Genomic DNA, 25,784 nt, shown 5'->3' with positions numbered 1-25,784 from the left:
ATTATATATATATATATATTTTTTAAATTTTTTTCAAATTAATTTATTTTGAGAGACAGAGAGCAGAGGGACAGAGAGAGGCAGAGAAAGAACCTCAAGCAGGCTCCGTGCTATCAGCACAGAGCCCAGTGCAGGGCTCAAACTCACGAACTGCGAGAACATGACCTGAGCCGAAACCAAGAGTCAGACGCTTAACCAACCGACTGAGCCACCCAGGTGCCCCTCAGTTATATTTAAAAAAAAAAAAAATTTTTTTTTAACATTTATTTATTTTTGAGAGAAAGAGACAGAACATGAACAGGAGAGGAGCAGAGAGAGAGGGAGACACAGAATCCAAAGCAGGCTCCAGGCTCCAAGCTGTCAGCACAGAGCCCGGTGCGGGGCTGGAACCCATGAGCAGTGAGATCATGACCTGAGCCGACGTCGGACGCTTAACCGACTGAGCCACCCAAGTGCCCCGTATATTTTTAATTACATGTAGTATATTCACAATTTTTGTTCTCTTGATTTATCAACATTAGGGAGGATCAGTTAACTCCTTGTTTTGCAAGATTAGAAATTTAATGTCCAGTTTGCTGAACTACATGTGTTAACTGATGTAGTTTTCTCTTCTTGGCCTGTGAAATCCCTAATTATGAGGGGTTCTTCTCTGTATCCTGCGAGGTCACAGCAGTAATGACACATAGTACTAGGGCCACATTGAATATTTGCCTTTGAAGGAATTTCACCCACTCTTCTAGCAGATAGCAGAGGGGAAGGAAGCCACTCTTATAAATGTGATCCTGAAAGTAGCAACTAGGGGGAGTAGAAGTTTTAAATGTTTAAAAAAAAAAAAGTTTACATTTTGCCATATACTTTCTGATTAGTTAGAAAAAAAAAGATGTTCTTGTTTTGATCTTTTTTAAAAGTTTATTAAAAAATAAAAATGAAATAAAAGCGTACTGAATTATTTTGAGAGAGACAGTGCGTGAGTGAGCGAGCAGGGGAGTGTTGGAGAGAGAGGGGGAGAGAGAGAATCCCAAGCGGGCTCTGAGCCATCAGCACAGAGCCTGATTCGAGGCTCAGACTCATGAACCATAAGATCATGGCCTGAGCCGAAACCAAGACTCGGATGCTTAACTGACTGAGCCACCCATGCACCCCTCCTTTAGATCTTCTTACAGGCATAGAGATATATACATCTAAGGAGGGAGAAATAATAAGTACTACTGGGATAAGTCTAGATTTGTATGAACGTTTATCCAGAGTACTTAAAAATATGTGGTTTTCTTGGGTGAATAAATGGGCTTCGTCACATTAACATCCGTTGGCTCTTTGAAGGAGAGGGAAACACCTTTTTCTAGGAGAACATTATGAACTTGGATGGGGGAGAAAAGGTGTTTGCGAACTAAGAAAACCTCAGGATTTTGGGGCTTTTTTTTTGTTGTGTTTTTTTGTTTTAAATCCAAACCCTGACCCGACTCTTTTGGACAAACCAATTTACTGACTGTCTAGAGAGTGCTAGAAGTAGTAGCAGGTGGCAAAAGTTTTTGCGAGGTTGAATTTGTTCCAAGTGACTTGAGAAAGCAGATATGAAACATATTTGAAAAATGTGCTGGATAATTTGTAAGAAATTTTGATCCATGGTTGTATTATTCTATTATTCTACAGCTGGAAAACAAAGCCCCTTTTTACAGCTGTGGAAAAGAAAGGGGAGTGTTTGCTCAGAACACCTACCTGTCAGGCGCTTGAAGCTTCTGGAACTGTTGGAGTCTTTTTTTTTTTTTTAGTGTTTGTTTATTTTTGAGAGAGAGAGAGAGACAGAGACTGAGTGGGGCAGGGGCAGAGAGAGAGGGAGACAGAATCCAAAGCAGGCTTCAGGCTCCGAGCTGTCAGCACAGAGCCCCACATGAGGCTTGAATCCACAAAACGTGAGATCATGACCTGAACTGACTTCAGACACTTAATGGACTGAGCCACCCAGGCGCCTCATTGCTGAAGTCATCTTTGATGTCTACTTAGATTCCAGTTCAGCTAACATTGAGTGGGCATTATTATGAGCTAGAAATTTTCATGTATTACTAAGTTAATCTTTGCAAAAGTCCTTGCGGGGTGGGAGTGGTTCAGGGCTTGTTATTGAAATGCAGTAATTTAGGTTTAGAGAAGCAAAGTGCTTTGCCCAAGTCACATGCCCAAGGTCCCTTTCTCATGGCAGTGTAGGGACACTTTCCAGATTTCTTTCTTTCGATTTCTTCACTGGGGTGATTTAAATACATCGCATGTTGTATGTTTGTACTGGTCTTTTGATTGAATCCAGAGCAATGCAAAGGATAAAAAAAAATGCATGTCTCACCCAGGAAGACTTCAAGGTCATGTCCCTTGGTGCCACCTTCATTGGGGATGATGCCCTTCAGTCCTTCAGTTGACTGAGGAGCTGAAAGTATTTATCAGAAGGTGAGTATGTGGTCACCAAGAGGCCCCTTGAACGGTGAAGTTAGGTGCAGGCAGTAGTCACCTCAGATTAACCAGGGTCACTAGCAACACAGCCTGAGTTTCCATAATCCTCTTTGTAACGCATAGCAACCCTAGGCAGTTGTCGAGATGGAACTTTGGACAGGGTCTGAAGTGCTTTATAAGGATTTATTATATTAAAGCACATCTTTTTCCTTTTCCCATAAGAGACCAGTGGAAACATCTCTCCCCCTTTGGGATGGAGGGAAGTCATTTGAAGGGAGGTTATCTCCCGGAGGCATTCCATGGCAATAGAGCTCTGGTCTTTGCTAGCCCCATCCTGTGATCCTGATCTCTATCTACCCGGCTTTTCCCTTGTCCCACTTTTCCGGCCTGAAGATGACAAGAATCTCTGCCCATGGAAAGGATTAGTGGCTGCGGGAAATCTGCCCAAAGCCAACTTGCTGTGTAAAATAGAGACAATTACTGATAAGGTGAGGGTGACTCAGTCTGTGGCATCAGGAAGCAACCCACTTAAAATGTAACAAATGTAAAATGATCTGTAACTGGGAAGTTTTAACTTCAGGGAGTCTGTTGAAATGAGAGGAGATCATATACTGATAAAAGTATGACAAGTACCAACAGATGTAACCCACAAGAGATGTGAAACAGAATTTCCCTGACCCTGCTTGGTTTTCATCCTCAATCTGCAACTGTCTGATCCTTACAGCTGAGGCCCCTTCCCCAGGCCTTAGAGGCTGGATCCGACCTTGGGATCCAGGACTTCTCAGGCAAGGAGTTAAGGCCCTCTTGTCTGAGGACCCATCACAAATTAACTTTGCTGCCCACCCAGTCTTGAGGGCCACCATAGCGTGGTGGTTAATGGCATGGGTTCTGGATCCAAAGTGTTATTCAGATACTGAATTCACCACTTATCAGCCCTATGGCTTTGGACAGCTCACTTAACCTTTTGCTGCCTTGACTTTCTCATCTATAAAATGGGTATAATAGTTGTGAGGACTAAATGAGCTAATATACATAAACCATGCGGTGGAGTGCTTACATTTAATAAGTGCTCAGTAAAAGTTAGCTATTCTTTTTTTTTTTTTAATGTTTTATTTATTTATTTATTTATTTTGAGAGAGAGGGAGAGAGAGTCCCAAGCAGGCTCCACACTGTCAGCACAGGGCCCGATGTGGGGCTCGAACCTATGAACTGAGAGATCATGACCAGAGCTGAAATCAAAAGGGCCAGACATTCAACCGACTGAGCCACCCAGGTGCCCCAAGGTTAGCTATTCTTAACATCACTGTGACCCCAGACTTCTGTTTTGATCGTCTTTACTATAATTTCATCTCAGTAACTCACATCCACAGCTGGACCCTGTGAGCCTTGCATTTCTCTGACTTGGTCCCTCTCCTACCCTCTAATTGGCAGGTCCCCTAGCATCATGTGAGTCCCTGCTAGGGACATCCAGAGCCATGGCAGGGCACCTGGTCATCTCCTGCTGTATCTTCCCATGCTAGCCACATGCTGGATACCATAGGCAGTTTGCTGGGCTCAGCTGCCTTTGGGCAACTGGAAGTGGATTTGCTGCTGCAGCACCTGACTCCCCTCCCCACCCCCCCCCCCCCCACTGTGGGTCGGATGCCACATGAAGCCCCTTTGCCCCAGGAAGTAACCGAGCCATGCTCAGATATAAGGAACTTGTTGGTGACCTGGGACAGGGCGCCCTGAATGATCTATCTCCGGTGACTATTGGCTTGGTAGATGCAAATGGACATAGTGAGAGCTTTAGTGGGACATTAAAATCTACCATAAGATTATCAACTATAAGCACGTGCAAAGCTGGCAAAGGGCCAAGTGTTTGGAAGGATTCAGTAATTATACATTTTTATTACATAAACGTTACATATATATTGCAGAAAAATTAGTGCAATAAGCCAAAAGTTTTCTTTGTGAAAAGAAAAAAATCTATAACCCACCTTCTAGAGATAATGCTTTTAATCTTTTTCTGCACACACTGACACAGACACACACACAATCACTTAGCACTTTTTTTCACTTAATGGGTTGTGGACTGCTTTGCATGTCATGAAACACACATTTAGACCATCAAGTATTGAGCGATTCAGAATGATTCCACAGATGCATTGGTTCCTGGTGTAGCCTATTAGCATATTTTGCTGACGGAAGAGAAAGAGGTTAAGCAGACTGGCTAAGAGTTTGTGGTCTGTAGCTTCTAATTCTGGCAACTGCCACCAGGTTGAGGGAGGGAGGCTTCTGGCTGAAGCCTCATTGCAGAACAGCCTGGCTTTACATAGGTGTGGTTATTTGAGGAATGGGACATTGAGGCCACTTGTTCTGGTCTGTTTCCATTATGAAAAGATGCAACCCAGTAGCTAATCTCTAGTTTCTTTCTTTCTTTTTTAATGTTTATTTATTTTTGAGAGAGAGAGAGAGAGAGCACAACGGGAGAAGGGGCAGAGAGACAGAGGGAGACACAGGATCTGAAGCAGGCTGCAGGCTCCGAGCTGTCAGCACAGAGCCTGACGTGGGGCTCGAACTCACGGACTGTGAGATCATGACCCGAGCCAAAGTCGGACGCTTAACCGACTGAGCCACCCAGGCACCCTGAGAATCTCTAGTTTCTGATTATGGCCAGAGTGGGCGGTCAGTGCTCTGGGCTGTGTCCCTATGTCACTACGACCTCTGGGGAGCTACGCCACTTCTCCTGGCCTCAGTGTCCTCATCAGAATTAAAGGGTTGGATTTGATTGTCCCTGCTCTAACAATGTGATTGGGCATTAACTAACATGGAATAAGATTGAGGCTTGGGTGTGGCTTTTCATTGCCACTGAGTTCTGGTACCGGGGTGGCTGAGCCAGATCTCCAAGCATATATTCCTGGCCCTTTCCCTACCCTCCCAGGGGGACGAGGCCTGAGAACCTGTATTTTTAACAACCTGCCTAGCGATTCTTTCTTGTTGCAAGGATGTCAGCTTCTCCCAAGTCACCCAACTGATCACATCCTCGTCGAGCTCTAGTTCTGGCCAAAGGGTTGTCAGAAGCATCTTAACCCCAAATCCTTCAGGGAGACAGCTGGTGTTGCTGGACGCCTACCCGCTTCCTGGCTCGGGGGCCACCAGAGGCTCGCCTTCCAGAACCCATGGAGACAGCCTTCCCCGGCCTGTCGGCTTCTCACTGATTGTCAGAGCTCAGCCCACCCTGTCTGTCCACCGGGCCCTTTTTTTCCCCACCGGTTTCTATCACGTTCTGCTTCACATGGCTTCTTGCTCCATGTGGTTTGGCTCAGGCTGCAGCAGGGTTATGACCACCCCGGGTGTTTGTACCAGCGGCCTCTCCCAACTGTCCTTTTTCAAGCAAGAGATGCTTTCCCTTCTGCCTGGTTTTATTCCTCCCTCTGTTCCCTCCTCCTCCAAAAGATCTGGCATTTCTGATACGTACAGTGGATTTCTTTAGAAATCCTTCAGGAGTTTGAGCTGCCTTATTGGCAGTTTATTCCAGAAACTTCTTATATACAGGGCTTTTAATATGTAAGGGTCCAGATTCCTTTCCCTCTGATTATTAAAACATACGCACTGACCCCACACGCATTTAAATTAAAAAAATTTTTTTTAATGTTTATTTATTTTTGAGACAATGTGAGAGACAGAGTGCAAGCGGCAGAGGGGTAGACAGAGGGAGACACAGAATCTGAAGCGGGCTCCAGGCTCTGAGCTGTCAGAGGGGCTCGACGCGGGGCTCGAACTCATGAACCGTGAGATCATGACCTGAGCCGAAGTTGGACGCTTAACTGACTGAGCCACCCAGGCGCCCCCACCCCCACCCCCACACACATTTAAATAAGAATGTACTTAGGTTTTAAAAAAAGCTAGATCACACTTTATCCATGATTTGAATTAGAGACTCTGATCTTATTATTATATTTCACATTTGTTTATTTCATGTCACACTTTGTTCACATTTATCATTTGTAAATAAGAAAGAAACTAGAGGGAACTGGGTATTTTCTTTGATTAGTATATCAGGATCACCTGATAATTTGATAAAATATAGATCACTGGATAATTTGATAAAATATCTCACACCAGACTTACTTACTAGCCATCCTTGGGGGAGGGACCTGGGACTTTGCATTTCCCATGAGATCTCTGGGTGCTTCTTTTGTGCACTAACGGCTGGGAGCTCTGGCATTAGATCGTGGAGAGCATTTAGACCAGAATGTAGACAAGATGGGAAGGACACTGAGATGCATCCAGATGGGCACCAGACCACGTAGCCTGAAATCCAGCCTCTGCCCTCACTGGCTGAGCGGTTCCTCTGTGCCTCAGTTTGCTCATCTGTGAAAAATCTGCAGAACTTTCTTATTGGCCTCATTGGTCACTATGAGGATTAAATGAATTAGTATGTGTAATATGTTTAAAACAGTACCTGCGCATGGTAAGGATTCTGTACATGCTCGTGTGAATATTATCCCACGAGCGGGAATGGCATGAACAAAGTCAAGCAGATGGAAATGAATGGCCTTTTTGGAGTAGGTGAGCAGACCAATTTGTCAGGAGCAGAAGGTTTCGGTTAGTGGTTTTCAAATTATGGTGCAAAAGCTTAACCTGGGGAGCTTGTTAAAATTTTAGTGTCCTTCCAAAGATTCTGATTTAGTAAACTTGGAATGAAGCCTTGAGATCTGCATTTAAAATTTTTAATGCAGGCGATCAGCACATTTTCAGAAACCCTGGTTTTGGTAGAGGACGGCTGGCATTTACAGTTGGAGAGGTCTCCTGGGGTGTGACTGGGGCCGTGAAGAGATACGGACACTAACCGCATGTTTAATATCTGCTTTATTAGGTGTGTCCAGAAAGCAGTAGAAGTATCCGGGAGGTTCAGTGTGCATCCTACAACAACAAGCCATTCATGGGCCGGTTTTATGAGTGGGAACCGTTTGCAGAAGGTAAGAATAGACACAGCCCCGGCCATAGGAATTATGCCTGTCTGTTCTCCAACACTGCTCCCTTCTGCTCAACGCTGGAAGAATTGGAGAGAGCCTCATCAGAGTGGCAGTAGGGGGCAGAGTGTGACCCCAGGACACGGGGGAGCCCACAGGTAGTGTAGCTGAGGAGACTCGTGGACCATTATCACATGGATGAGAGATTGATAGAAACAAGCAGCATCTGAGTGGGACCGAACAGGGTTTGAAGGACTGTGGGGAGCAAGAGGTTCAAACCAACGTCGGAGGATTGAGCGGGGACAGTTTCCCTTTCCCTCGGCCCTGCTCCAGGGTTCATGTGGTGGCTTCAGAGGACATGTAGGGTTGTATTAACCAGTTGTTCGGCTTTTATGTACAAGGAGGGCCTCACGTGCGGTTTCCAAGGATGAAACGCCATAGGCAGGCATTGGCCTTGGTTCCGAGGTTCTTGCCGTTTCAAAATGGCAGAAGATCTGATTCTGATAGAACTTGCCAATACTGCTCTAGATCCCAGGGTCACTTTTCTTAGTTGAAACCGAGGTGATGTGACATGCCCTTAGGACTGAGAAGTATTACATTCTGGGATATTTCTTCTATCGCAGAGAAAGTGGACTCCTAAGAGGTGATGGGTTAAGCAAAACTTGTGAGGTTCGATACTGGCGGCCAAGTTGGCCAGAAGGGAGAGTCCAGCTGTCTTCAGTGTCTATTGCCAGCCCAAGACAGTGGCCGGGGCCCCTGGCGTTGGTCAAAACCCAGAGTACAGAGCACTGCTGCTGTGTCCAGGAGCTATGGAGAAATTGTCTTGGGAGAGGGCTTGGTAGCTGTGCTGATTTCATTACAGAATCAGTGCCCGGGGAAGCCAGACTGTGGAAAGTCACGCTACGGTGGGGACCCTTGGGGAAGTGGGAGGGGTTATTGGGTATCGACATCTGCTCTGAAATTGGACACAAAATTGTTTCTGTCTTTGTAGTTCTTCAGAGGGGAGTCTGTAGCTTCTCTTGGATTCTCAAGGAGATTCCATGACCTCAAAATCGTCACGAACTAGCTTGACTAAAATATTGGGGAGGTCAGATCCAAACAGGAAGGAGGCACAGATGAAACGTACAGCCAGCTGGATGCAAATGTGAGGGTGGCCAAGAGACTGGAGGGCAAACTAGGGAAGGAAGCCTGAAGTGAGGTTTTGCTGCTGTGAATCAGAGCTTGGCTGTGATCCTTTGCATTCTGAAAAGCGTTTTGTTAAATGCAATTTGGTATCCGGATTTGGATCCTGGGACAGAAAAAGAGCAAGGGCCTTGGCGGAATACCTGGTGAAATATGCATAAAGTGTAGAGTTAAGGTAATAGTATCATGCTGGCGGTAATAGTGAAAAAAAATTTTTTAATGTTTACTTTATTAATTTTGAGAGGGAGAGCACGAGCAGGGGAGGGACAGAGATAGAGCTGGGGGGAGAGAGAGAGAATCCCAAGCAGGCTCTGCGCTGTGGCTCCAACTCACAAACTGTGAGATCATGACCCGATCCGAAACGAAGAGTTGGACACTTAACCAACTGAGCCACCCAGGAGCCACAGTTTCTTAGTTTTTATACATGTACCATGGTTTTATAGGATGTTAACATTGAGGGAAGCTGGGTGCACAGCATACAAGAACTCCCTATATGATCTTTGCAACTATTCTGTAAATCTAAAATGATTTCAAAATAAAAACTTATTTTAAAAAGCATTGTGGTCCCAGTTAGCTAGGTCTTACATGGATTCTGATGAAGATCAAGACTAAGACTTGCTTTATATGGGGGAGGAAGAGTGCGCTGGATTGAAAAGTATCAGAACGTGAGCTTATTTGGAGATAGGGTTACTGCAGATGTAAAGTGTTGAGGTCCTACTGGAGTAGGGTGGGCTCTTAATCGAGTATGACTGATGATCTTGTAAGAGAAGAAGAAAGGACACAGACATACAGGGAGAGTGCTAAGTGACAACGAAGGCAGAGATTGGAGTCACGTGCCCACAAACCCAAGTAACCCCACGGGTTGCCAGCGACCACCAGAAGTTAGACGGGACAACGAAGGATCCTGGGGTAGAGCCTTCAGAGACAGCATGGCCTGCCAACGCCTTGCTTTTGGACTTCAGCCTCCAGAACTGAATTTATGGGAGTTTATTTCTGTTGTTTTAAGCCATCATGTTTGTGGTATTTTGTCATGCAGCCCTAGGAAAGGGCTAGAAAGGAAAGAAGTAGGTTCTGGACTGATTGAGATCTACCCACATGAGTAGATCAGAAAGTGAGGGTGGTCTGACCAGCAGCGGGAGATGCCCAGAGAAGCGAGGCACAGATCTACGGTGAGTGAGCACCTTACAGAGCTAGGTCTACCTGAGACAGTGGTTCTCAGCCTTTGCTGCTCATTAGAATCACTGAGGAGCCTTCCAGGAAGACCAAGGCCTGGGCCCCACTCCCAGAGATTGTGATTTAATTGGTCTAGAGTGCAGCCCGGGCATGGGGATTTTCTAAAGATCCCCAGTTACTCTAGTGGGTGGCTGGGGTTGAGAACCTCTAATCCAACAGGCAGGCATGATCTCAGAAGTGGTGGTGGCTCTTGCCTAAATTGAGGCAGAATCATGACTGTTTTTATACACCGTGAGATATATTCTTGCGTCAGAACATCTGTAGTTGTCCGTGAACATTTAGAGAAGGCGTAACCTGGTCTTTTGTCTGAGCCACACCCTTGCTTTATTGCTGGCTGTGGATACTAGCTGCTTTATTGTGATTAGCTGGGAGGAAAGAGAATCCCTCCAGCAGGGCTCTCTGCACTCCATTGTTTTGCCTGGAGCTGAAGCACGGTGCTGGCCCTTCTCTGCATAGTTTGGGATGGTCATCTGCCAGCACGGTTATCTAAGATCCCCTGACCCTGTCAGGCCCTCGATAGATTCAGGTCTAGTATCAAAAGCCCCGTGTGCTGCAAAGAACTTGAGTGCTAAGGTTTTCACGTATTACAGGTATTCCCTGTGCGTGTCTGCTGTTGTCTGGTTTATGTTTGATTCTATCTTTTCTGTTCTTTGGTTTGTCCCGATTTGTGCTAGACTCAAAGTGTGAGGCCTGTGAGTTTTGTTTTGTTTTTTTTTAAACACTTGCTTTAACATCTGTAGTCACAGAGAGAATAGTTTGATGGCATAATAATGAGCTTCTTAAACTCATCACTTAACTTCAACAGTTATCAGCTCATGGCCAATCTTTCTTATGTACACCCTACCCTCTCTTCCCCATCCAGAATATGGGGAACTCTTTGAATTCACATTACATAGCATTATTCCTCAGTAGATATATTGATTAGGGCTCTTAGTCGTAAGGGATAGAAACCCAGTGTTTAAACCAGAAAGATATTTTGTTGCTTGTGTTACTGGGAAGTCTGAGAGGTGGACTAGATTTCAGATAGAAATGCATTCCAGCAATTCACTAATACTAGGACCCTGCCTTTTTCTGTCTTTCTCCGTTTCTTGGTTCGTTTACTTCTCCGGTATATGAGCAGGCTTACAAGGCTTGGAGCTTGCAATCACAGTGGTAGAGACTCTCCCTCATCTAGTGTTATGGGGTGAATTGTGTTTCCATCCCCACCCCTGCAAGATATGCTGAAGCCCTATTCCTGGTACCTGTTTTCCTTATGGAAATTGGGACTTTGTAGATATAATGAAGCTGCAAGGGAGAGGTCATGCTGGAGTAGGGTGAGTCCTTATTCCAATATGATTGGTGCCCTTATAAAAAGAAGAACCCATGTGAAGCCACAGGCACAGACACAGAGAGAAGACAGCCATGTGATGACTGAGGCAGAGATTAAAACAAGCCAAGGAACCAAGAAACATCAAGGATTGCCAGCAACTACCAGAAACCGGGGAGAGGCATGGAAAGATTCTTCCCCAGAGACTCTGGGGGGAGCACGGCCCTGCCCACACCTTGATTCCTGGACTCCAGAACCGTGAGGGAATGATTAACTTGATGTTTTAAGCCACCCAGTTCGCCGTGATATGTTGTGGAGGCCTAGGAAACAGACACACCTAGTGACTGTTTCAGTCTCATGAGTTTGGGGGCTGGGGGTCCTCGGGCTGGCTCAGGTCGTGTGATCAGCTCTCGGTGAGAGGCCCACATCACAGGAGGCACAGGCAGGGGAGTGGGGATCGGGACGCAGAAAAACAGACTCACTAAAAATCGTTACGGGCTTCTTGACTATAAGCTGTGAGATTTTAAATGAACCACTTCGAATCGTGGTGTCTCACAAAGTCAAGGAAAATGCCGAATGGCAGCAGATTTAAAAAAATCAGCTGTCTTCTACAGCATGTTACCCTATCTAGAGGATTCAACGTTCTTTGAAAATATTTACTGACGTTACTGTGTCTCCGGTGCCCAGAGGAGGAGGAGCCCATGGTCCCCGAAATTGCATTTACTTTGGCTTTGCTTAAATATTTCTTTTTGCTGCTAAGATTGTTTTCTTGGTTTTGTCCTTCTTCCTCTTAAATGACTCCCAGGCTGACCTGTGGGAGGAAGATGCCGTTAATGCTTCTGCAGGGTGTTCAGACTTTGTGGCTGGATTTTGCATTGGGCTCTTGGTTTTGTTTGGATGTCTACTGCTGTTCGCCTGTACCTGCTTAGGGAAACAGCTGTACTCACTCAGTCCAATGCCACATAGCAGAGTGAAAGCAGAGTACTCTCTGATAAACACATTAATTTCACCACATGGCTCCTCTTAGCCCTTTAATCACATTTCCTGGATATGGCGATCTGTCCTTAGATAATGCCTCTAGGAATTTTTCGCGTAGCCCTGGACCTAACATCGTAAAGACAATGGAGGCAGAGTTAGGGTGCCCATGTGTCCTTGTGCGCCCAGGACAGGAAAGATTTGTACCCGTCGCCCTGTCCCCTTTCACCCTCAGAACGATTTTGGACAATAAATGATGCTGTCAGCGCAGCTAGCGGGGGACACGCCAATAGGAAGACTCTTGTGTAGATGCTGACATTGGGGAATATGGCATCTATTTTCATGCCTACGGCGCTGGGACTGGGCAGCACTAGGCTCTAGAGTTTTGCTGGGTCACCGTGGGCTACCCAACAGTAGGTATCAGTCTTAATCCACAAATCAGGGGACAGCTTTGTGTTTGGGTAGCTTAAGTGCACTCTGTGGCCCCGAGGGGTGAACTAAAACAGAGTGGAAATCTAAAGGCTGGAGGCGAGGCTGAGTTAGAAGTTGGAGGTTGCCAGCTGGCCGCATGAACGGGGCCGCTATATCTGTCAGTAGTGACTAGGTTATGTTTCAGTAACAAAGAACTGCCTAGTACTAATGACTTCGCCAACCAAAGTTTGTCTCTTGCTCATGCTCCATGTGTAATGTAGTGTGTGCTCTGTTCATCTGGGGAGCCAGGCTGGTAGAAGCTGCCCGTCTTCTTAGGTTCCCACTGAGGCGGAGAAAGGGAACAAGTGAATCACACACGGATTCTTAAAACTTCTGCCAGAAGTGATCAGTGTTGTTTCTGCTCACATCTCGTTGGCCAAGGCACGTTGCATGTCACACTTAACTTCAAGGGCAGCAGGGAGATGCCATGCCACTGTGTGCTCAAAAGAGGAGAAATGGAGTATCTGTGACCCACCCTGAGGACTAGCACAGGCAGAAAGCTCCGACAAAATTCCCCAGATGCCATCCTTAGACATTCAGGTGACTTTGATTAGGCTGCTTGCAAGAACAGTAGATTTTGCTCCAGGGAATATTAAAGGTGCCACACAGCGTCTAATAGCCACAGGCCCCCAGCCACTGAGATCAAGTTCTTTCCCTTGATTAAAGCTCTGAGGCACAGAGCTGGAACACTGATGCCCAGGTGCCCAGGTGTGCGGCTGGTTCCTCCACGGGTCCAGCAGTCTGCCCTGGCACGGACACCATGTTCGGGCATGGGGCAAGGGCTGCCAGATTAAAGCACCCACGGTGTTATCAAAACCCGTGGGACGTGAGGTTGGAAGGCTTGGGACCCGGTGCTTGGGATTGGGATGGATGTTCATGTTTGAACCAACCAGCTTCACTCCTAGGTTTCTGGAACGCTCACCCCTGCCGCCCACCCCTCCTGCACAGACTGTCTGTAGTCATGATCCTTTCTGAGCAGACAGGACGGGCCATGGGGAAACGAGGGGAGCATTCCAGTAATACCCACAGAAGATCCGTTCTCGGGCTCTCTTACACCTCAGAATACCTGGCAAGACTAGGCCCTGTATACTTGGGGTGTGAGCATATCATTGAGGACAGAGAAATCCCGAGGGTAACCTCTTTGTGAAAACAAAACAATGATTTGGGTTTGATACACGTTGACTTTGAGTAAATGGTAGCAAGATGCTGAGCAATTGACATTTAAGGGAGATACCGTAGGGTTGTCAACCTATAGTTGAAGTCATTGGCCTTGATGTAACAGTTAAAGCCGCCACAATGGATAAGACTCTTCAAGAGAGTGTAGAATCATAAGGACAGAGACATCAAGAAGGCAGCTTTGCACTTCGTTCACATTAAAGAAACAGGGGAAAGAGGCTCAACTGGAAAGAGGCTCAACCATTGTGAAGAGAAGACGTCGTAATGCATGGTGTCATCTCTTGTACTAATGAAGTCTCTTGTGTTTTATAAAGCTCTCTTATTACATACACCACAGTGAGGATCAAATGAGATAGCAGGAATTGCTTGTCTTTATTGAACGCCTACTGCATACCAGGCACAGTTGTAAGTGCTAGCTCATTTAACACTCACAACAACCCTGAGGGGTGGCTTCTGTTATCAGCCTCATTCTACAGAAGAAACAGAGGCATCGAGTGGTTAAGTGACCTTCCCGGGGCCACCCAGCTAGTAGGTGATAGAGCCAGGTTCAAATCTCAGAGTGTGACTACGAAATCACTACTGTCAATGTGTATGGAAGCCGAGAGAAGGATTTTTACAGTCGTGAGCATTTAAGACCAGTCCTTGGGTACTTGTTCGCACTGTGAAAATTAACGCAATAGTTGAAGTTTAGCTTTTCTTAAAAAGCACAGGAGAGCGAGAGAGAGAGGGAGCGAGCAAGTGCCAGCCAACTAAGCTGAACACTGCAAGAGGTCAAAGAGAGAATGAGAACTGAGAAAATAACACCCCACAATGGGCTGTTGGCAACAATACTGGGAATTTTTTTAAAAGTGCCATGAAGAAGGCCTATTGAGAGCGTTTGCTAGATTAAGGGGAGAGAGAAAGGTTGTTTAGAACAGAGAAATGAGGATGTCTGCAGATGGAAAGGAGGAAGTGTATGGAGAGGGAGTCAGGGGTTAAGAGAATGGCATCCATAAAACTACTCTGTCCTAAAAGAAAAATAGGTTTTTTCTTTTCATCCTGAAGAAAGTATATTATTGCTTCTCTGCAAGGTATTATAATAAGAAACCTCCTTCACCATTTAATAGAAATTCATTTACTCAAGAGAAATGAAAGTAGTCACGTGTCCATAAAAAAGATTAAAGAATGTTCACAGCAGCTGTTTTCATAATAGCCCCAGAGCTGGAAACAGCCCAAATATCCATCAACAAGACACTGAATAAACAAACTATAGTACGTTCGTACAGTGGAGTATTACTCAGTGGTAAAAAAAGAACACCCTACTGATCTGTATAAAAACCTGGGTGAATCTCAGAAACATTATGTTGACCAAAATAAGCCAGATGCAAGAGTACATTCTGTCTGATTCCATTTACGTGATGTTCTAGAACAGGAAAAATTAGGCTCTGGTGATAGAAATCAGACCAGTGTTTGGCTGTGGGAGTGGGGAAAGGTCAGCTGGAAAGGGACATAATGGAACTTTCTAGAGTGATGGCAATGTTCTGTATGACGTTTTACATGGTTGTTACACAGGTGTGTGCAGTTGTCAAAGCCCAGTGAACTGTACACTCATGGTTTGTGCATTTTATTATATAAAAATAATACTTAACAAAAGCCCATTATTCTCTTTACCCTTTTCTGTTTCTGTCTGTCCAGTTCCTGAAGGTGACATTTAGAGACAGTATAAATTTCACCATTGTAGAATTATTCTAAGACTTGCTAGTTCCTCTCTTTCTCATTTTATTTTACTTACTCTTTCTTACTGACCGTGAAGGAACAAGAGAATTTTAGGGAGAATGAACTCCTATGCATAGTGTCACTTTTACAATCATCTAGAATCATAGGGCTTTTTTGGGCCTAGAAATCCTCAGGTCCAGAAGCTGAACATCTGTATTAGTTGACATTCATTTTGCGCAAGCAATAGATACTGATTTTGGCTAAGTCACAACAAAAGGGTTTTATTGGAACGTATCCAGTAGGTCAGAGAGTCAACGGGAAGTGTGCAGAAACAGACTTGGTGAAGGACAGAAATTGAGGAAGCTCTGGGGGTCCAGGTGGACAGAATTGACGATCTTCCTTGTATTCTACTGCTGTAATGGGTAAGATCCAACAGGCTTCTCTATCCAAGATTCAAAGCCCTGGAAACAAGTAAGAGCTCCATTAGCTCGGTGTAGGCCATACGCCTACCCCTTGGCCTGAGGGGTGAGGGGTGGGTCTCCCAGTTGACATTCCCACCAAGACTTTACACAGCAGACAAGAATTAATTCCTAAAAAGGAAATTCAGATGCTGAACCAAAAGAATGGAGAGTGGATCTTGGATGGCCCCAACCAGTGTCCATAACAGAAACTCAAGACAAATCAGGCTGCCCACTTGGCTTGTCATTTCTCTCTCATTCTCGTCTCTCATTTCATCCAGAGGCACACAGTGTTTCTTAATACCTTTGAGGGGTTATTGGGATTTGAATATAACATATGGGTATCCCTCTTTCATTCTTGTTGTTTACGTTTCTGAAGATTGCTACCGATAGGCTTCCTTATATGTGTATGACCTGTAACTGTGTGGATCCTCTTTGCTCCTAGACATTCTGGTAGCATAATTCAAGTTGACTAAGGGGCATTTACACAGGGGCATGGGAAAGAGGCTGGGGTTCTGTGGTGCCCTTTACCACCCCCACTGCATCCTGTGTCAGGGATGATCTCAGGGAGAAGTGAAAGGGAGTAATCGCTGTGGTTCCCCTACCCCCAATTTGCATAGTCCAGGTCACTGGGCTAGCTCTCCTTCTCCCCTCTGGGCTTATGTATGCGATGTGCCTCTGGAACGTGGCTAGTTCTTGAATCCACGCTGTGTTTCTCTCTGTCTGAAGAGTCAGGAGAATGTAGGAATGGAGCAAATAATAATCACACTTCTCTGTTCGTCTTTTCACTGGGAAATTTAAGATTTCGAAAAGGAAAGATTGTTTGAGGGAGAAAATTGTTCCTGCTTGTAGGATATTCCAGAAAATGGAAATGATTCCTGTAAGAGCAGTTTCTTTCCTGGCACTTGAACCAATGTCATTGTAAGTAATTAGTAAAGAAAAGCCTCAGGATAGATTGCAACATCTAGTAAGCAGATTCAAATTCACCTAAATATGGATAACTTTAAGGATTTGAAACGTAGTATACAGCTTAAACCCATTGCAAACTGTTAAATTATGAGACCCAATCCTGTTATTTCTGTCTTCCAAGAAGCTCAGCTTTCTGCAAAGACTGCCTCCCTCCTCAAGTATGGCTGGTCTGGGTGGGCAAGGTCTAGGGTCACCGTGGTGTTCCTATTCTACAGATGCAGGAACTGAGACTAAGGGATGGATGGTCTGCCCCAGGGCTCAGGATAAAATAGAAGTATCAGATTAAGCCAGGACTTACATAACCACAGCCTGCTGAGCTGAGAGCAGTCATTTGCCTCAGGGGCTACAGAAGAATTTCTCGCTCCACTCTATGTAACCAAGCTGGGACAGATTCGTTTCCTCTAAAAACAAACAAATGTGTTTTTGCATCAAGACTACCAAGACTTCTCCAGGAAACCCTGGGACTCTGTCTTCATCCCTTGTGCCCTCTGAGCAGAGAGGTCTCTTCTTGTAAATCAGCAGGGCCGTGTCGTGAAGGAGCAGCTAGGGCATTTTGTTGCACCTTGCGCGGACATCAAGAAATTAGTCTTGGGCAGACATCAAGAGGTTTTTGGAGTTAGAGGGTTTAGAGCTAGAAGGTAATCCGTGAATATGCAAGTTTATATTTAAATTGTGAATTCAGCCCGTCCTTTACATATTTATGGAAGAAATTCTCTGCCATCTGCATAGCCCATCCCCCACAGCCATCAAACAGCAACCATACGTGTCAGTCTCTATTCCTTACAAATCTCATGGGCCAGTGGGACTTGTTTACAAAGGATTAAAGGAAGAACTTGTTGTATATTATCTGTGGTTGCGTGGGAAGAAGGTAGAGGGCCTACATCAGCACTTCCTCTTTTCTCTGCCTCCTCACACTTCTCACACTGCCCCAACCTGTTCTTCAAATGCCACTGTTGTTTACCCAGGAATGATATTTATGGCCTGGCTACCCTTTGGAACTCCACTGAATGAAATGTCCGATCTCCTCCTTCAAGATATTTGAAAGCAGCCGTCTTGTCACCTGGGACCTTGTTTTACCAGCCTGCTGAATACCTCCGTTTCCTTCCAGCGATCCCCTGTGTGTTGGGGCATGCTGTTTGCTTCTCAGGGTGGCTGTCCTCTCTAGAACACAGTCCATGGGTCATGCTAAGTGGTCTCCTAGCCTGTGCCAGCTCTGGCTGGGGGTAGCTGGAATGTGCTACTCAGGACCGAGGGGTGTCACCGGGATTGATGAGTAATGTCTCACATAGGTACGGGGAGGGAGAAAACAGCCCAGCCCCTGTGCTGCCTTTTTGCTGGCTGCACAGTGTTCAGTGTTTCAGTCTTTCAAACTGTGACTGCATAGGTGCCAATTCACCCTTTTAGTTGCTTGAAAGTTTGGGATGAGTCCCTATTCTTTACTGAACAGAGAGGAGATCCTTAAACGATTCAAAAAGTTTACCGAGCATTGCATAGGTGTTGCTGCAAATGCCTGGGTAAAGCTTCTGTAATCAAGGAAATGATGCAAATAAATATGATGGACACACATCATTGTATGCTCTCCCTAAAACGTGTTTGCGTTTAACAAGTAAAAACCAAACAATAGGTAAGTGATTACGATTTTCCAAGGGAAGACTTGGGGATAGCTGAAATAGTGGGGGGCAAGACTGGTTTCCAGACTGATCCTTTAAATTAGGGATTCTTTCAGGGGTGCACTATATCGAGGTGGAGGAATTAAATCAAGAATAATTTCTGGGGACACCTGGGTGGCTCAGTCAGTTAAGCATCTGACTTCGGCTCAGGTCATGATCTCATGGTTTATAGGTTCGAGCCCTGTGTGGGGCTCTGTGCTGACAGCTCAGAGCCTGGAGCCTACCTCGGATTCTGTGTCTCCGTCTCTCTCTGCTCCTCTCCCGCTGTGCTCTGTCTCTCACTCTCTCCAAAATAAAAATCAACATTAAAAAAAAAGAATAATTTCTAAAAATGGAATTGTCTGATATCGATATATTAAATAGGTTTCATTCTGCTTTTGGAACTGTATTTCCTGCCTGCATCTGAGGCTGTGTCTCCACCAGCAAAACAAAATTGAAACAGAGGCAATTATTTGTATCTGAATTATCCTGCTTCCAAACCCAGCTATCTCCAGCCTGAGCCGTGGAAAGTACTTGTCATCACATCCTGAGTTCACGTGTGTCATTATCACACTTTCGTACTGCAAACCCAAGCTGTACTAACACCTAACTTGGGTCCCTAACGAGGTCCTTTCAACCCAAATGCTTAGCAACCGAGTGTATGTCAGGATGTATTTTTCTTTACGATTGCTAATGGTGATACGCATTACCCTGAAATATAAGGCTTTTGTTCATTCACAACCATTTCCATTTACGTGGGAGAAATTCTGGATTTTTACTTTTCCCTGCCTTTTCTGTTCTGTGACTGTCAGCTTCTCCACTCTTGCCCCTGGTAGTGTCCCGTGATCTTTGGGCGGCCCACTGGAGAAGACGTGCCTTTCTGGCCATTTTGTGCTGGGACTAAGACGGTGTGGGTTCTAGCTCCCCCAGGGCAAAGCAGACGTGGTCATTACTACCTTATTTTATCAGATTCCGCCTGTTCAGCTCGCCCTGCCATGAGCAGTGCTTAGTTTTTCATCTGGATTTTTTCATTCTCATTTTGGGTTGTCAGATGGACCTTCCACCACCCACCAACAACCCCTGTGAAGAAGCTGTATATAACTTTGTTGACAAACTTGTATTTGGATATGTTTACTCTTTAAAAAAAATTTTTTTTAATGTTTACCTGTTTTTGAGAGAGAGAGAGAGAGAGAGGGAGAGAGAGCGTGAGCGGGGGAGGGACAGAGAGAGAAGGAGACACAGAATCCAAAGCAGGCTCCAGGCTCTGAGCTGTCAGCACAGAGCCTGACACGGGGCCCGAACCCACGAACTATAAGATCATGATCTGAGCCGAAGTCGGACACTTAACTGACTGAGCCCACCCAGTGTTTGGGTATGTTTAAATGGTTCAGAAGTAGAACAAGGAAAGGCTCCCCAGGAATTCTAGTTTTGAACTAAAGATGGCTAAAAGCAAGTAGCAGTTTCGTAAATGTAAGTGAGTAATAACTGATTAGCATCTTTGGAGCTGGTCAGTGGAATTTCTAACTCAAGATTGCCACTTAGTAATTAATAACAGGAAAAGTTTAGGAAAACAAAGTTCTGCATTATACTGGGCTGATGTGTTTTTCTCTTAAACCTTGCTGCACAGATATGTCACTTGGAGGCAAGGACAGCAGTGAGCAGTCCCTGGTTGGGGAGGAAAGGACAGAGCAGGGCAGGAGAGCCGGCTCTGGCAGGGGTCAGAGACGCCAGCCCTGCCTTGAGCTGAGTGAGCAAAGCCAGAAGTCAACAACAGATAAGCAAAGAGGCTGGCAGAGCAATCATAGATTTCACATGGTTCCCGAATAAACTTTTGCTTTAAAATTTTATGGAGGGAGGCATGATTTATTTATTGGACTGAATCAAGTTTTGTCCAAGGGAGTGATTTGAAGTTTGGGTTAATCCCTGAAACAGGTTTCATCTAAAGTCATGCTCTAACCAAGGATGTTTTGTTTTGTTTTGTTTTAACTGAGCTGCCCATTAAAAATAGGTCAGATTTCAACAGGACATGGGGGCTTTTGGTTTGGGGTTAACTTGCAGTAACTGGGATGAAAGATGTCTGCTGTGATCATTAGGCCTGCCTGTCCTAGGAGAGGAGAGAAAACGGAGGGGAGGGCTCTAGCATTCCAGTCCATATATGTTACCTCTTGATGCCGAAAATTAGAAAGGGGAAGCATCTCAGATGCATACAGCCCAAATTCCATTTGTACTTAAGGTTACACAAGTACTCATCGTGTAATAGCTTTGGCCCTTGTCCGGTGAGCGTGTAGCTATGGGCGGCTTTGCATGCTTCATAGAGCCCCATCCATCAGTGGTGATGCCTTGTCCCACACACGGTTGCTGTGTTTGTTTAAGCCGGCTCTAGAGGTTGTATGAGGAGCTTTAGCAGCCCACTGTGAAACCCTTGGTGATAAATGTCACCTTTAAAAAGCCCTTCAGCATGTTTTAGGTTGCAGAGGAGCAAGACTCAATCCACTGACATCTATGATGGTTATCACTCTCCTTCCGTGGCTGTTCTCCCCGGGGCGGGGGGAGTATGGAGGGGTGTCTGGTGTTTCAGCTCCCACCCTGGCCCCCTGCACCTCTGGGGCCTCTGCCTTTGGAATCAGCTAGTGTAGTGTCCTGCCTCATGGAGGCTGGTGAGGGCTGTGTAGGGGCGACCAAATGAAACTGTGCCTCAGGACTGGACTAGTGCATTCGAGTTCACGCAAAATGGTAGGGTGCACTTTTCCCCCTCAGAAAGAATTGCTGCAACATGTTGGCATTGATTTGTGCTGCGTTATACTCAGTTTCTGTTCTGTGTGAAGTGACGTCCTCCAATGGTGAGGATCCAGTGACATGATGTACACATAAAGCAGGTGTTTAAATGTTGCAAGATCGGCTACTGATAACGGAGTGCCTGTTACGTGCCTGGCATCCTCCAGGTGGAGTGTGGGAAGGTGAGTAGTATGAGGCATATGGAGATGTCTGGAAAGGCATTCCAGGCAGAGGGAATAGCATGAGCAAAGGTGCAAAGGCAGAGAATACAGACAGTGTCCGGGGAACGTCAGGGAATATATTTTGGCTGGAGCCAAGAGTGTATAATGGGGAAGAAGTGCAGGATAAGGTTGGGCTAGAAGTTTGGGGCCAGATTATGGAGGCCCTCAAATAGGAGGCTAAGGAAATTGGACTTCATTTTATAAGCAGTGAGGAGCTATTGGGGTTTTTAAGCAGGGGAGTAACTTGATCAGAGTTGAGCTTCAGGAAAATTAATCTGGCAGCAAAATGCTGGAACGAGAAGGGGTATAAATAAATAAATAATTTGAAAATTTGGCAGTAGTGTTTTCAAATATGTTCTGAAATATATAAGCTATATAGTTTGAAATGATAATGTCTTTTTTTTTATTTTTTGCACAGCAGCCAATTTTTTTTTCATTCTCTCGCTTTTGTTTCATCTTTGCATTTGTTCCTTCTTTCCCCCTCTCTCTGTCTCTCTCTTTCACTCAGGCTTTCCCTTTCTCCCATCTATGTTTCATGGTTAGTGGTGTTTCGCCGGAGGTGGGGGTGGGGGCGGGGTTCAAAACCAGCCAGAGATTGAGAGTCCCAGGACAGTGCTTCAGGAAGGTCCAGCTGCTAAGGCTCTCCAGTGTGCCAGCTGTGACTGGGCCCCATTCTGAAGGCAGAGAAATCATCCAGCATTGATTTTCACCAACCCCAACCACACAAAGTATAGGTATTTTGAATGAGTAGGCAAATTCCTATAATTCATGTGGCCAAGGTTTCTATAATCACATTTTCTGGACTCATCACCAAAAGGCTCAGCAGAGTTCTGTTAACTCTTGGGTTAGCGAGAACAGTGGAATTCCTATGGATTCTGTAGATACGGCCTCTGCCCCTGCCCATGCAAGCTTCATAAATGTGTGTAGATTCCAGGTGGTCATGGATTTAACTTGCAGGTTTGTGGCTCTTTGTGAGTTCCCCTGAGGTTCCATGGCACAAAGCTTGACCGAGATGCAAATCCAAAAAGTCTGTCTTGCCAGAGACATGCATAGAGAAGGGTCGTTTTGCTTTGCTGTGCTCTACTTATGTGTGCGTTTGTAAGAGTGTTCATTAATCAGTTAGACATTTTTTTTTGTTTGTTTCTGTGAAAAATGGCAACAGTGAGAGATGCACCTCAAGTGAAACGTGAAAGTGTGATTAATTCGTAGTGTGTAGCATAGGCCAGGAACAGGAAATTCATACGACTCTCCATGGAAATGTGATTCGCAAGAAAGCTAGGAACCTCTATAAACATTTTTGTATTTGTGAATCTGGCAATTCGAGAAGGTTCCGGATGTATGCCTCAGGAATGTCAAGAGTCTGCTGTAAATCCAAATTCACAAAACAGATAAATTATTGAATGACTATTCAGATTGCCAAACGATTTTTCATTTTATTAAATACTTACTGTGCATTTACCGTAGAAAAGCCCTTTGGTGAATGTAGTTAGTATTTGATTTACAGAAATTCTGTGCATACAACTGTTTCTGGATACACGTATTATGTTAAGTGGAATCCCGTTTTCCTAGTGTTATGAAACTTTATTTTTTTTTTAAATTTTTTTTCAACGTTTATTTATTTCTGGGACAGAGAGAGACAGAGCATGAACGGGCAAGGGGCAGAGAGAGAGGGAGACACAGAATCGGAAACAGGCTCCAGGCTCTGAGCCATCAGCCCAGAGCCCGACGCGGGGCTCGAACTCACGGACCGCGAGATCGTGACCTGGCTGAAGTCGGACGCTTAACCGACTGCGCCACCCAGGCGCCCCGATGAAACTTTAAGATAATCGTTTCTCCGCTTGAAAGATTAATTGATACATACGAAATGTATTTGTTCAGTAATTACCAATTTGTTTTTTACCACAAGGAATCTGTATTGATGGTTCTAATATTCAAAGCTGTTTAATGACAATGGTTCTTCCTTGTTATGCTCAGCCATCACCATATTCACTGTCTTTCGGCTCAGGCCCCTGTAGAATAGCCTTTAAACCCTGACTTTGATGATGTTACCTGCTCTGGGACCAAAGGTCTGATTCTCCGTCAAGAAACTGGGGTTGAGAGGGGCGCCTGGGTGGCTTAGTCGGTTGGGCATCTGACCTCGGCCCAGGTCATGATCTCACGGTTCGTGGGTTCGAGACCCACATCGGGCTCTGTGCTGACAGCTCAGAGCCTGGAGCCTGCTTTGAATTCTGTGTTTTCCTCTCTCTCTGCCCCTTCCCTACTCACACTCTGTCTCTCTCTGTCTCTCAAAAATAAATAAACATTGAAAAAAAATGGGGATAAGACTAGTATTCCCGCAAAGCTCTTTGGAGAAGATTAAGTGAAATAATTCATGCAGATTGCACATAGTAGGTACTCACATGAATGTTAGCTGTCATATTATCACTGTTATTTTCCCAGTCCCAAAGATGAGATCCGTTAACTCAGGCGGAGCAGTTTTTTATTTCCAAACGAGTGTTTTTTATTCAATTTCTGTTCCATAGCTAAACTGTTGTACATTTCCCCAAACGAGGACATTTTTGGCATCTCAAACGACTGGTGTCGAGCAGTATCAGGAGACCCTGCCTTATCTGGTACTTGGATGTAAGTGTTTTAAAGGTTCACTGATTTATGATGTCCCTATGCAACTGTACCAAAGCCTAAGAAGGACGTAAAAGGGGGAAAAAGGAAAAGGAGAAGAAGAAGCGAGGAAGATGTGTTACCTTCATGTAAATGTTAGGTTGATCCTAGTGTTTGTCACTGTCGTATCTCCAGCAACAGCCCCTTGCTTGTGCACTGGTGCCTTGGCTCTGACGTATCAAATCTAGCTCTGCTCCCTGACTTTGAGGGTCCAGATAGTCTAACACCCACAACTAACCCACCCTTGCTTTCCTGCCATTCCTGCTCTAACCAGGCGATCACCACGAATTTGCTCACGCGTTGACTGTGTCTTAGGCTCTCCTTCACTTCGCTTCCACTGACCCAAATTCCATCCAGTCTTCAGGACCCACCCACATCCGTGTAGGCTTCCCTGACTGCCTTAGTCCTTACTCAGTTTTTCCAGAGTCAGCTTGTGTTTCTTTTTCAGCCTGGGCCCCGTAACAGAATACTCCATTATAATTACTGGAAATCACAGCAATAATTTCAAAACAGCCACATCAAATTCGCTAGCCCGCATTTTCGCTCGCATTTTTTCTTTGGTCTTCCTAATGATGCTATGACCTAATGACGCCATGAGATAGGCGGGTCAGGTGTTTTCAGCCCTACTGTACACGATCACTTGGCCAAGGCTTATACAGCCAGTGAGACATTTGAACTCACCGTGTCTACCAGCCCTGTTTCCCAAACATGATTTTACGGCACTTTGTTGTTCCTTGTATGTTAATATCATCTCCTTAACTAGTCTGTAAAACTCTTGATGTCAGGGGAAATGTCTTTTACTGCTGAACCTCTCAGTAGCATTTGACCCTATATCCAGCTTGCTAATGACCTGTTGCTTAACAACGGTAATGTTTGGTGAATGCTTACTGTGTGTCAGGCATCGTGTGAGCAGTATCTCACTTAGCTCTCAGAATGTCTCCATAATATAAGTGCCATTTTTAGGTTTAGATTAATTTTAGGTTCAGAGAGGTTTAGCATGTTGCTAAGATCACACAGGGCCAGTAAATCGCTTTAATTCATCACAAAGATTACTGTGACCCTGGGAGGGTTCTTGAGGTATGTTTTATTTTTTCAAATTCAGACTTCTCTATAGCTTAAAATTCAGTATCAGCATTGACAACGGGCTAAATTGCTGTGTTGTTGGGGAAGGGGGCAGTGTTAAAGATCTGCTCTGTTGAACATACAGTACCCAGGAATGGTAAATGGAGACTTTGGGTAAAAGAGACCTTGGTTCCTGTCCTGTTCTGGTGGCTCAGTTGGTTGAGCGTCTGACTCTTGATTTTGGCTTAGGTCATGATCCCAGGGTTGCGGGATCGAGCCCTGCTTTAGGCTCTGTGCTCAGCGTGGAGCCTGCTTAAAATGCTCTCTCTCTCTCCCCCCCACCCCGACCTCCCTCTCTCCCTCTCTCTCTCTCTCCCCTGCTCACAGCATACTCTTCCTCTCTCTGTCTCTCTCAAAAAAAAGCAGCTTATTGATACTCAGTAGAATTTCGCATTTTAGTGGGGTTGAATTATGTCAGTGCCATCGTGTTCTACTTAAACTAGAGGCACGGTGCTTTTGATGCCTTTTCTCTCAAGAGTAGTTAATTCCAGAATGGATGA

The 25,784-nt window shown here is 45.2% G+C and overlaps 1 protein-coding gene across 6 annotated transcripts in view; it reads left to right on the top strand.

Annotated features, from left to right (window-relative positions):
- THSD4 (thrombospondin type 1 domain containing 4) overlaps positions 1-25,784 on the top strand; it is a 576,883-nt gene that overhangs the window by 122,669 nt on the left and 428,430 nt on the right. For all 6 annotated transcript variants that reach the window (XM_023255096.2, XM_045059086.1, XM_045059083.1 and 3 more), the window contains one exon: positions 7,298-7,400. In XM_023255096.2, coding sequence (XP_023110864.2) covers positions 7,298-7,400 — 103 coding nt within the window. The remainder of the gene's footprint in view (positions 1-7,297; positions 7,401-25,784) is intronic.

The sequence above is a fragment of the Felis catus genome, chromosome B3, assembly GCF_018350175.1.
Source record: "Felis catus isolate Fca126 chromosome B3, F.catus_Fca126_mat1.0, whole genome shotgun sequence".
NCBI classification, from domain to species: Eukaryota; Metazoa; Chordata; class Mammalia; order Carnivora; family Felidae; genus Felis; species Felis catus.
The sequence above is the reverse complement of the archived record's forward strand: the minus strand, read 5'-3'. Positions and strand labels throughout refer to the sequence as shown.